Genomic DNA, 13,308 nt, shown 5'->3' on the forward strand with positions numbered 1-13,308 from the left:
ATTTCACAAATTGATTTTATCAGATTATATATCAAGGTATGTAGGGTGATAATACTAATTTGTGAAAGGCATTTGATTTGATTAAGGAAAGATGAGGAAAAGCTGCTTTCAAGACAATATATGATAGGCAAGAAATTCTCTTTTGTTAATTACCAGTATGTCAAATATACAGAAACAAAGCTACAGCAGCCTGAACCTGTATATGTTTACAAAAAATGGATTTAAAAGAAGAAACTCATTTCCTACGTTTTCTTCAGTTATAATGGTCCTAATGTTTGTAATACAAACACAACAGAGATAACACAGCATTGCTTATCCCATGTCAAATTGAGTAGCAATTATACCACTAGAGAGGCTCATATACACAACCAACTCCGGCAAAGGATCATTCTTAAATTTAATGGCGTAAGTAGCATATTGGAGCCTCCAGGTGGGGTCAAACTAGGCAAGATGATATCCCTGGCATTGCAATCCAAGCCCTGCCCCTTTAAATGTTGCACGTATCTAAGAAGGGCTATAACTTCATGACATGAAATACTTTCGAGGTGTGTTTGAAATTTATTAGACATGTGAGGACATAGTCAGAATGAAGTATGTATACTTTCCATTTCAGCCATGCTTAAGAGAAATAATCTGTTGGGTTTTTTTTTTTGTTTCTGTTTTATAGATCAGACTTATTGTGATCGTTTGCGACAGGACACAGCTTTTCTAACCAGCAATGGCAGACTGAGTGAGCAGCTGGTTGATAAAATCATTCTTCAGCTAAATCGAGTTTATCCCCAAATTCTCACCATTAAAGAAGCTGAAAAGGTAATCAAGAAAAAAATGGTGTCTCCAGATACATATTCATTTTTCTGTGCTCATTTTATGCAGTTAGAGTTGCATTCTTGAATTCCTTTTTTTTTTTTTGAATTCTAAAGCTATAATATCCCTGGATGTGGCTGAGAAAGGGTATGATCCAGAAAGCAATAATTTCTGGTGGTCCAAGAATAAGAAGCCAAAACGAAAACCCTCCAGTGTAGAAATGTGGTTCTCATGCCACATTTGTAGTATGTTTAAAAAAACTGAACAACATATATTGTTATATATATTGTTATACACACACACACACACACACACACACATATATATATACATACATACATACATACATATATATATGTATATATTTGTAGAAGACATTGATTTTATAGATGGAGATTCTGAAAGCTGGGACTTGTTCCTACGTAACTAATGAAGCCACAGCACAGAATCTTAAATACCCACCTCCCATTCTTTATCATTTATGTAGCTCAATTCCATTCAAGTCTGTTAAATAGAAGTGCACAGGATTTCAGTATTGGCATCTCTTTATACCAGTCATAATTCTGATAATAATCATGAAGGTAATTCCAAGAATAGATATGAATCTTCTTAATATATACACTGTTAATGGATAATTTCTATTCATATCTGCATCGTGGACTCAGGTGTAAGTGGTGTTTGTCAAAGGTGCAGTGCACATAGCATAATTGATTAGAAGAGTAGCTCAGCTATTTAAGTCACAGCTGCAGGATTTCTTCTTTTTTTAAGGATTATAGATGCTATGAATGAGAATAGCTCAGCCCATGTTTTTGCATGTGGGCTAGAATATTATTTCCTTTCTGCTATAAAGAAAAATTGGGACCCAGAGGATAATCTGACATTCCTTCTTTTAGTGAATGAGGCATTTCAGTACATGAGACTTTGATTCTCTGTATGCATTATCTTTTCCCCTGGCATACTCTCAAGTCCTTGGTTCTTCAGCTTGTCCTGAACAACATAAATTCTTTTTAAAAAGATGATATAATTGCATTAAAAGTTTCAAAGACAAAGGCAAAAGCTAATGCAAACTATATAGACAAGGAAGAAGAAAAAAATCAATGAGAAACTAAAAGTGCAAGGGAGAAAGAAAAAGAAAAATAGAAAAGAAAAAGATACAAAGAAGTGGCTTCTTTACAGCTGTTATAAGTACAATTATAAATTTCTCTAAAGTTAACAATGACACTCTGCTTTCTATAATCTGCCCTGCCTTATCATCAAAACCATACATAAGTTGATTTTTTCTGCATTAGACAAAAAGTCTATGAATAGAATAGAATAGAATAGAATAGAATAGAATAGAATAGAATAGAATAGAATAGAATAGAATAGAATAGAATAGAATTCTTTATTGGCCAAGTGTGATTGGACACACAAGGAATTTGTCTTGGGTGTATATGCTCTCAGTGTACATAAAAGAAAAGATACCTTCATCAAGGTACAACATTTACAACACAAATGATGGTCATAGGGTACAATTTAACACTTAATGATACAACACTTAATGATACGCATAGGGTACAAATAAGCAATCAGGAACAATCAATATCAATATAAATCATAAGGATTACCAGCAACAAAGTTACAGTCATACAGTCGTAAGTGGAAAGAGATTGGTGATGGGAACAATGAGAAGATTAATAGTAGTGCAGATTTAGTAAATAGTTTGACAGTGTTGAGGGAATTATTTGTTTAGCAGAGTGATGGCCTTCAGGAAAAAACTGTTCTTGTGTCTAGTTGTTCTGGTGTGCAGTGCTCTATAGCGATGTTTTGAGGGTAGGAGTAGAAACAGTTTATGTCCTGGATGTGAGGGATCTGTAAATATTTTCACGGCCCTCTTCTTGATTCGTGCAGTATTCAGGTCCTCAATGGAAGGCAGGTTGGTAGCAAATTATTTTTTCTGCAGTTCTAATTATCCTCTGAAGTCTGTGTCTTTCTTGTTGGGTTGCAGAACCAAACCAGACAGTTATAGAGGTGCAAATGACAGACTCAGTAATTCCTCTGTAGAACTGGATCAGCAGCTCCTTCAGCAGTTTGAGCTTGCTGAGTTGGCGCAGAAAGAACATTCTTTGTTGTCCTTTTTTGATGATGTTTTTGATGTTAGCTGTTGATTTTAGATCTTGTGATGTGATAGAACCTAGAAATGAAGGGTTTTAAATCAGCAATAAAATTTTTTCGGAGTATAAGACATTCCGGAGTTTTTTCGGAGTATAAGACATTCCAGAGTATAAAACACACATTAGTTTTGGGGAAGGAAAACAAGGGGGAGAAAATTCTGCCTCTGTCTACCAGCATCCATTGGTATTCATCTGGCTAGCGTCTTTGCAGCAAACGGCAAACAGCCTGGTCAGCTTCAGCATGTTATTGCACGTAATCGCAGCCTGATTTAGCATGAACAGCTGATTGGCAGTTGGATCTGACTCCTGGAATACTGCCAGTCAGCTATTCCAGGCTGCGGGAATCGCCACAGCCCTTCGCCACCTCCATACGTCTTTGGCCTCTGTGTGCTACATGTTTCACCTCCGCACGTTGCATTTTTCGCCCTTGCATGCTCCATTTTAGACCCATTCCAGGCTGCCAGGATCACCATAGCACATTGCCGCCGATCAGCATCTCCACGCATCATGTTCACGTGTCGCATTTTTAGCCTTCACATGCCTCGTTTTTGGCCTCCTCACGTCACTTTTTTGGCTGGTTCGAGGCCAAAAATGGGGCATGTGGAAGCTGAAAATGCAATGCACGGAGGCTAAAAACGCAACATGTGGAGGCTGAAAATGCAATACCCAGAGGTAGCGATTGGCGGCGATCAGCAGCAATGTGCTGTGGCGATCCCCGCAGTCTGGAATGGGTCTAAAACAGGGCATTTGGAGGCCGAAAACATGATGTATGGAGGCTGGCGGGTGGGGGCCAGCGGTTGAGCGGAGCTTCGGCAACATTTGGTGTATAAGACGCACCACAATTTTCACCCACTTTTGGGGGGGGGGAAGTGCATCTTATACTCCAAAAAGTATGGTAGATATTATCATTTGTCTGATTAGAGAAGTCAGTTTGGCCATCTGAGTGAGTTTCATCATCTTCGCTAATTGTTCCTCCATTTTGAATGGAACAAAATGGATCCTTGAACCAAGGTTCCAGAGTGGTGTCACCAGAAAAAATGCAAGGTAGTCTAATTATGAACAGAAGATCAGCATTCTTTACAAAGAATAAGTATTTTCTTGCATATATACAGAATGGGGGAAATCTCACTCCTTCCTTCCTCTGCTAATTAGCCCTGCTAAGGCAAGGATGGTGCAGGTAGCCTTTTTTATCCAGGAAACTAGGATTCCCCCAAGACCTGCTATGCTGCTTGAGCAAAATTAGTCCTCTCTGGCTTGGCTAAAAATCTAAAAGAGAAGCTAGGAGGGGTCTCTGTATTGCATTGCACGTTTCTTTTAGAAGAATATTTGAGAGCTGCTATCATTTTTACTCCAAGCCAAAAAAATGATAATACTTAATGACATATCAGGAAAACATGTGGAAGGTAAGAAAATATTTAGCTCCTTCAAGTAAAGCTCTTTTAATCACCTAAATGGCATCAAACCTCCAAATGGTATGAACATATGCCCACACTATTTGGATTTTTATTCTGTAGCTGCAGCAGACGTATCCATGTTAATATTCATGTAGAACTCTGAGTGGGATTGCCCTCTGTTTGCAGTCAGAACATCCAATCTGAAACAAAATCTTCCATAGTGCTCTCATAGTGTAATTGTCTCTTGTTTGCATCTGCACACATACTTCTCCATCAAAGGAAATTACAATTGCATTACTGTGTAAAATAGAAATGAGCTGATTTACATGTAGATGCACTTCCAAGCCTGAATGCTTCCAACTGATGCATAGGTTATGGCTTTTCAGTTCAATCCACAGAAGTATCAAAATGTGAATATAGGTTTATAGACTTCTATAGATAATTAAGTTGGGCTATATCAAGTGCAGTATGATGATTTGAATTTGCCTCTTAAGATGTAACTCATAAATAAATGAACAGGCAATCCAGCAATTTTGAAAATATAATTCCATCTATCCTCTGGAACTGCCAGTTATTGTCTGGAACTGAAGAATGAGCCTTTGAGTTTATGAGAATTGGCATAAAGTTCTGAAATCAATAATTGGCCTCTTGTTCCTATAAACTCTACTTTCCATAGTGGCCATTTCTCTGTCCTCTTGCTTACTCAACCCATGATGGATATCACTGGGTAAGCCCAATCACAAAGGTCTATGTAGCTTCCTCGTAGTAGGTGACCTTCAGAGCTATGATTTGAATGGTGATGGAGAGAATATACTTTAGACATGAAGAGTCCCTCTGCTATTTTGCATATGTGTTAACAAAAAACAAGGCCAGAACTGTAGCTATGTGAAATATTTCTAATCACCAATTGCAAATACACAAAACTACCATTCATGTAACTATGCATAACAAGGGCTATCTTTACCATTGTACATTCCTAAGATGGCAGCAGAGATCTTGCATGTATAACATATTAGTTCCTTATTTATTTAAGCATTTAAAGGGTGAGTATTTCTGCCTAGAGAGGAATATTCCATCTCATAGAAAATGTTTGATTCCCATCCTGTTAGAGAAACAACATCAACAGGTTATGTCAACTCACAAATTCTACTGATAAGTTTGAACAAGCTGCAAATCTAGTGTTGTACTCTTTCATGGGCTGTGGAAATGAGGTGGGGAACTGTTTTAACATTATACAGTAGTTGTAGTGGTGAAATCTAGTTCTTGCAATCTAAATAGTATTTTTTCTGTACAGTTTCGGAATCCCAAAGCTCCTCTTCATAGTCGGCTATCAAACCTTATAGATCACTTGAAAAAGAAAGGGGACAAACCCTGTCAAGAATTTTACCGAGCTTTACAGATCAATGCTGAACATCTCTATAACAACTTGCCAAGCAGGAAAATTTTAAGTAAGTTGGAAGCTAGCAGCTTTATTCAGTCACTGTGCTTTAATTCCTCCAAATTCTTATGTTCTGATTTGTCTCTTTTCAGAAACGTAAGTGAAACTTCTGCTATTCTGTTTCTTATAAATACTCAGAGCTGCCCAAGTGCTGTGACAATTAAAAGTTTGTTCTCAATTCCTGTTTGAGATTTTTTTGGGATTAAACTTGATATCTGTTTACAATCACTAGGTGTGACTAGCCATACCCAAATAATATATATTTAAATATATACTTTTGCATCAGGTGAAATGCTCCCGGTTCGGACCGGATCGGCCAATCCCGTAACGATGGCAGCGGGTGGTTTGGAGAACCAGTAGCAAAAATCCCTGCCCCCCCCCCCATGCCCAGCTGAGCCATGCGATTGTCAGAGCCTTTTTTTTAACTTTTAAAAGCATTTTTTTACAACCTCTTCGGACGAATAGGTTGTAAAAAATGCTTTTAAAAGGCTCTGAGAATCCCAGCTGAGTTGCCTGATCATCAGAGGCTTTTTTTTTAACTTTTAAAAGCATTTTTTCTACAACCATTTTGGCCGAAGAGGTTGTAAAAAAATGTTTTTAAAAGTAAAAAAAAAAAAGATTGCGTATCACAGCTGATCATCCACGCACGCTGTTCTACTTACCTCATGCCTCTTTTGCTGCGCACTGCACGTGTGCACCTCACATTTGGTACATGGTGCGCACTGCGCATGTGCAGCCAGCAAACCAGTAGTAAAATGGTTCAGGTTTCACCACTGTTCTGCATAATGTCGAGTTCTCAAGCTGCTTGTTAAAAACACAGGAAAGTACTATTAATCCCGGACAAAGAGGTTAAAAGCCCATTGTGCTTTGATTAGACAGTAATTATCTGCATTTGGCAAAGCCGTTTCTTGGCCTAGAAGATTAAGGTCATTTTCAGAGTGAATTGCATGCATTCTGTTGGCAGAAATTCCAAAATTATGAGCTTTATTGCACAAGAGCTACCTAAGTTGAAATAATGGCTTCTGCTGTGTGTAAAATAGGCTAACATATAGAGAGACTGGGTTCAGATTTAACTTAATCAAGAGAAGGGATGATGCCAAATGCCTATTTGGCTCTAAAGCTATATCTAGAATATGTGTAGATTGTCTAAAAAAGACTTGAGATCAAGCCTAAACTTTGTTTTCGTTATTTAAATTCTTTTTGCAGTTCACCCCAAAATTGATTATGAATTAGTTTATACCTCTGTCCATTGTCTCTGCATTACTAAACATCCAAACGCTTCCATTTTTGTGTTTGCAGTTCTTTGGTGAGAACCAATTTAGTGTAGTGGTTAAAGATACCTGATAGAAACTGAAAGACTAAAAATGTTGGTCCTGTGTTGGGCAGCAAGTCGGTGGGTGGCATAGGGCCAGTCAGTTTCTCTCAGCCCTAGGAAAAAGAAAACGGAAAACCACTTCCGAAAAGATTACTAAAAAAACTGCATGTTCTGCTTCTGCATAATTCCTTTTCTATGCCAATATACTTCATTACTATTTATTTATTTCTGATATCCTCACAGTTTTTATTTTTATAAAAGTGTGCATGTAATTCAATAGAGCCCACAAAGCAAAATTCAACATAGTAAATATTAGTTAAAGGAGAGAAAACCTGAGATATGTACTTAGGCTTAGCTTCAGTCAGAGTTATAGCAGGACCTGAAAACCAAGAAGTCATAACCCTGGGTCCAACCCAAATTTTTATCCAGACTGTAAATATTTCATCTCTGGCTAATTATGTGCCATCAGAGCAATGTTGACTCTCAACAACCTTTTCCAAGATGGTCTGCCCCCTTCAGGTCTTCCTGTGGTATATCCACTGCCATTGTAATTGAATCCATCCACATTGTTGCTGGTTGTCTTTTTCTCTTTCCTTCTATCTTTCCCAACATTATGGACTTCTCAAGGGAGTTGACGCTTCACATATTGTGTCCAAAAATATGATGACTGAGCCTGATCATTTGAGCTTCCAAGTAAGAACTCTGGATGATTCGTTTGTTTGTTTTCTTGACTACCTATGACAGTCTTCTCCAACACCAGAGTTTAAAAGAATCGATATTCTTCCTATCCTGCTTCTTCCTTAGAGCGTCACAGGGAAAAACCATCTGCCTACACATTTTGTGTCTATACCTACAAACTGACTATCTTTCTAGGACTTTGTGGCTATTCTACCAAGTGCTAGTCTGCAGAATATTTTTGACTTTTGGTTCTTTTCCTGTCAATAGTTGATTTTAAAAGGTAAACCTAACTGCTATAAAATCTTGCCAATTTAGAGGCTGTTTTTTTGTACCTATTGTCATGACTTTGACTTTCATTGTATTTAATCTTAATTCCAGTTTTTCCCTGTGTTCATTGACTTTTGTTCCTTGATTTCATTTTCATACTATTTGCCTTTTCAGGTATCAGAGTACTGCCATAAGTGTAGGCTAGACTATCAGTATTTCTTCATCCACTTTTAAAACCACACTAATTATAATCTAGTCCAGTTTCCTTCAGTATATTTAGCTGTTTCTGTTTTTATGTCTTTTGAGTCAATATTGATTCCTGAGGTCTGTCTGGAGCAGCTCCTGTAGATTTTTGACCAAATTTCAGAAGACTTTGCCTTCTTCCTAGGGCTGAGAGTGAGGGACTAGCCCAAGGTCTTCCAACTGGCTTTGGGCCTGAGGTGTAACTAGAACTCATGGTCTCAAATTTCTAGCCTGGTGCCTTAACCATTATACCAAACTGACTCTCATATTTAGCATATAGGTTTAACAAATAAGGGGACAGTATATACCTTTGTCTCATTCTTTTGCCAACCTGCTGGTATTTGATTTATTTTTGATTTGGTTATGGAATTCCTTCATCTCTCAACCAGGGGTGGGATTCTACCGGTGTGGACTGATTTGGGCAAACCGGTTGCTCTGACGATCAGCTGGGAGTGAACCTGTTCACCCCGACGATCAGATGGGCCCACCCGCGTTATTTTCCTACCTTTATCTTCTCAGCTGATTCGCGCGGCAGAGCAGATTGTTGCACCTCAGCTGTGTTTCTCCTGCAGTGAAATGCAGAAGTGAAGATTTCTTCAAACTCTGCATGCGTGCGAAGCGCGTGATCACCGAACCGATTGTTAAACTGGGAGGATCCCACCACTGCTCTCAACACATAGACAAGTTAAGCCACAATTTGAAATCGGAAGCTGTTGATATCCTAGACCAGGGGTCTGCAAACTTGGCTCCTTTAAGACTTGTGGACTTCAAGTTGAAATCCACAAGTCTTAAAGGAGCCAAGTTTGCAGACCCCTGTCCTAGACCAATCCAAATCCAGAAATGCTAAGGAAATTCTGGAACCATAACAAAGAATCCATATCCCAACCAAGACTAGCAGACCAGTATATTCTACAGGTAGTCCTCGACTTAACAGTTCCTTTAGTGACTTTTCAAAGTTACAATGGCACTGGAAAAAATTACTTATAACCATTTTTCACACTATGACTGTTGTAGCATCCCCATAGTCATGTGATTTACATTCATATCCTTGACAACTGGTTTCTATTTATGATGGTTGCAGTGTCCCGGAGTCATGTGATCACTTCTTCTGACCTTCTGCCAAGCAAAGTTAATGGGAAAGCCAGATTCACTTAACAACGGTGTTACTAACTTAACTGCAGTGATTTGCTTAACAAATGTGTCAAGAAAAGTTATAAATTGGGCAAAATTCACTTAACAAATTTCTCACTTAGCAACATAAATTTTGGGCTCATTTATGGTCATAAATTGAGGACTACCTGTATATAAACAGACAATTGACAGCAAATTGATGAACGTATCTTTTCTTTTATGTACACTGAGAGCATATGCACCAAGACAAATTCCTTGTGTGTCCAATCACACTTGGCCAATAAAAAAATTCTATTCTATTCTATTCAAATTCCTTTCTCCATACATGAGCAATGTTGCCCAGTCTGGTAATGAAACATTTGCAGGAAAGCAAACAAGATCAGAGATTACCAAGAACACAGTAGTAACACACTATATCATCTGTCCTTTGGGTTTGTTTGCAAATTTATAGGAGTGAAATAATAGATGTACTGTACTCTCCTTAACAATTTGCAGGTGTTCAGTCAAGAAAGCATATTTGCATTAACATATTATGATGTCAGTTCAATTGATTTGGTATGCAAGCTTGTCTTTTGTGGTTGCTGTAATAAACTTGCATTGAATTGTTTCTGACGTACCAATTTATCTAAAACAGTGTCAAGAACTGCAGTTCCTGATGACTTTTTATGAATTGTAAGAGAAGGAAAATTTATCCCATTATCAAATTATGTTCCTTTCAAATATTATTTCTATGATTTCCTTCTAACAACGTGGAATCAGAATAATATTGCTTAGTTTGACTGTGGTTAGTGTGCTGACTTAAGCTTTGAGCCAGGATTATTTTTCAGCACTGTATATCATTTGTCAGGTTTCTCGGTTCATAACAAACTATTTGTACAATGGACAAGAAAAGCTTCAATGAGAACCAGATGTGTCATTGTGGTTGTTAATGAAGCTTGCATTATGACATGACATGACTCTGCTCTTTCGCACTTGTATGATTACATGGCATGCAAGTACATAAGGGTCTTTAGAGTTGCAAGGCAAATGCATTCTTCATTCTTGCCTCCCTTAGACACCATTGTTTTTTCTTTATAATGTATATTAGTTGTCTAGGCTTGGTTGTTAGTATTGCTCTTCTAGCTAAAATCATGTCAAGAACTGTGATAATTGATTTCTCTGAACTGCCATAGAAGTGATAGAACAAAAGACTTCATTGGTTGATTTATGTTCTCTTAAATAGTTGTTTTTGCAGCAAGCACATGAGGCTTGTGCAATAGATTAGTAAAGAGCACCTCTGATCTGTTTGCAATATGATTGAATGTTTTGATGAACAGGTTTAGTAATCCTACTTGTATCTTGTATTTTCCCATGGAATTGAGACCAACTACTCTGAGAGAAGCAAGGCAAGAGCTCAACTGAGCTTTATAGGCAACAGATTACAAATACAGCTGTGGAACTAAGTATAAACTGAACAGTAAATTGTAACTTGTCCCATTTAACTCTATACAATTTATTTCTAGGAAGGCAGTGCATGACCTTATACAATAATATTGTTTGCAAAAATCGCTATTAGCTTATATACTGATAACAATAAAATAACCCAATTGCCATTATTTGTGTCACAGCAATGATGGGAATTAGAAACATGCTTAATTTTAAAAGCCTTTATTAGAAATGTAGATTGTCTGTTATCAAGTGATTTGAATCTTTCAGTCAATACTTCATTATTCTACTTTGCAATGGAAAGGCTATAACCAACGGGGCATATTGCTTCCCTAGTAACCGTTTCACCGTTTCTCTGTTCCTGAAAAAGCCAAATATAAGGGTGTATATTTTCAAAAGCTTTCCAGACTTATTTCATTGTTAAGAAGACAAGAAAAGTGTCTGTTCTTTAGCCTTTGTGAAAGCGCAAAAGTTAATCAGTTCCTTTGGTAGCTTTACTTCAACATGTTCCATGAACAAAGTAAAAGGATCAGTCAACCACCTTTATTTTTGTCTTACGATTTTAGACTTGAGCTCCTTTTTTCTTTTTCTTTTTTTTTTACAATAAAGAGCTAGGCGTTTGCATGGATTTCCAGTGCAAATTACATGTTACATTGCAGCTGTGTATAATGATACCCTGAGGCCTTGCTGTCAATTGTACAAGTCCCGTGGGTTTGCAATGTGCATGAGAAAAGAGACTGGAAGCATAGTCTTTCTACCACTTCTGTCAACTGGAGCTTTTCCTTACTGTAAGTGCTGGTGTTTGAGACCCTTCTTTAGTGTTCAAACAACAATTTTGAATACCCTCTGGTAGAAACAGCACTGAGCTTGGTTTGTGAGGGAGGAAGAGCACTTTCAGATAGAAAACAGCTGGCTTTTAAACAAATGTCTGGGAATTGCACCAGTGCAGGTTCCCGCTATATGCAAACCAATATTATGAGAAATTGTGACAATATGGTAGTTAAAATTAGATATTGGGGAATATCCAGATTTAGTTCAAATTCTCAAGATGCATGTTTTCCAGAGTGCAAATATCTATGGCAGACATACTGTGTGGAAGATTTTGGAAAGAAGAATTAAAATTGTTGTAGCTACAGCTAATAGAGATTAAATAAAATAGTTCAATAGTGACTCAAAATTACCAACACGTAGGAGTCTTACAAATAATCCTTGACTTACAACACAATTGGGACTGGAATTTTGGTCTTAAGTTGTGGTGATTATAAGTCCAGGCACCGTGTGACTGGACTCAATTTTAGAACCGTTTTTATGGTAGTTGCTAAACAAGTCACTATGATCATTAAGCAAACCATGTGGTTGTTAAAAGAACCACCCTCATAAAATTGAGCCCATTTTATCCAAAGGGTATTTTTTTCTGGTTTTTGCTAAAAATGTCACAAAATGCAATCTGACTATTCCAACCAAGTACAGCGTCGTAACTTCAAGGATGGATTGTAAGTAAATTTTTCAAGTCCATTGTAACTTCAAAATGTCATTAAACGAATGGTCGGTCATAAGTCAAGGACTTTCTGTAATTCATTTTGGGGGGAGAGAGAAGTAAATCACAACACATCTGGAAAAGAGGTTGGGGGAGGCTGTTTCCTTCAAGTTACTGATGGTTGTTGATAGCTTAGCTTATTTCTGCTGGTGCAGTTGGGAATTAAAAAAGAGAAATATCAGAAAGAAATAAGTGACTACAGGAATCAATATCTATCATTGAAAATATCAATTAAACCCTTTTGAGTGGGAAGGAAAATAGATTTATAGTTTAAGTATGTCTTGCTGTGAAATAACTTTTTCAAAAATCTTTATAGGAACTATATGTAGGAACAAGGCTTTTCAAGCCTTATCAAGCCAGGTGAAGAAGGAGGCAGAAGGATGTATTTCAATGCTTACTCCATGCCTTCAACACCAATTGAGCATTGAAATACCAGAAAGCCTTTATGACAGAACCTTCTCTTTACATGCAGTGGCAAATCAGCAAAAGACAAGCATGAAATAGGCTAAATATAGAAGATAATGAGGGTTAGAGGCCATATTGTTTGATTATATTACTTTGAAAATTAATTTCATTTTTTTATGATTTATTTCCAAAATTTGTTGGACTGTGTATAGCACTAACTCAGTGTGTTGCTTTTGTTTCTAGAAACCTCAGATTCCACAGGGATAAACCCTGAGAAGGAGAAATATATGCTAAATGACAGGGGTAAATAACGTGTAAAATATTGTTGGCTGCATATGAATAATAAGGTTAACAAAAGTACTTCGTTAATGTGATTGATTTTGATGATGTTAATCTTAAAAAAAATATTCATGGTGCAAGCATATGCACCAGTGTGAAAAGATTAAGGTTATATATGTAAAATCCAAAAGAGGGTTAGTAGTAATTAGAACTGGGTTGTATCTACCAATCAGCTTAAT

General features: G+C 37.3%; 1 protein-coding gene across 4 annotated transcripts in view; it reads left to right on the forward strand.

The window, feature by feature from the left end:
• Nucleotides 1–13,308, forward strand: part of CARD19 (caspase recruitment domain family member 19) — a 32,522-nt gene that overhangs the window by 16,014 nt on the left and 3,200 nt on the right. For 3 of the 4 annotated variants that reach the window (XM_058165578.1, XM_058165579.1, XM_058165580.1), the window contains exons 2-4: nucleotides 668–810; nucleotides 5,646–5,799; nucleotides 13,034–13,093. In XM_058165578.1, the coding sequence (XP_058021561.1) occupies nucleotides 668–810; nucleotides 5,646–5,799; nucleotides 13,034–13,093 (357 nt within the window). The remainder of the gene's footprint in view (nucleotides 1–667; nucleotides 811–5,645; nucleotides 5,800–13,033; nucleotides 13,094–13,308) is intronic. The other variant, XM_058165581.1, reaches the window with a different exon arrangement.

The sequence above is a fragment of the Ahaetulla prasina genome, chromosome 2, assembly GCF_028640845.1.
Source record: "Ahaetulla prasina isolate Xishuangbanna chromosome 2, ASM2864084v1, whole genome shotgun sequence".
Taxonomy (NCBI): domain Eukaryota; kingdom Metazoa; phylum Chordata; class Lepidosauria; order Squamata; family Colubridae; genus Ahaetulla; species Ahaetulla prasina.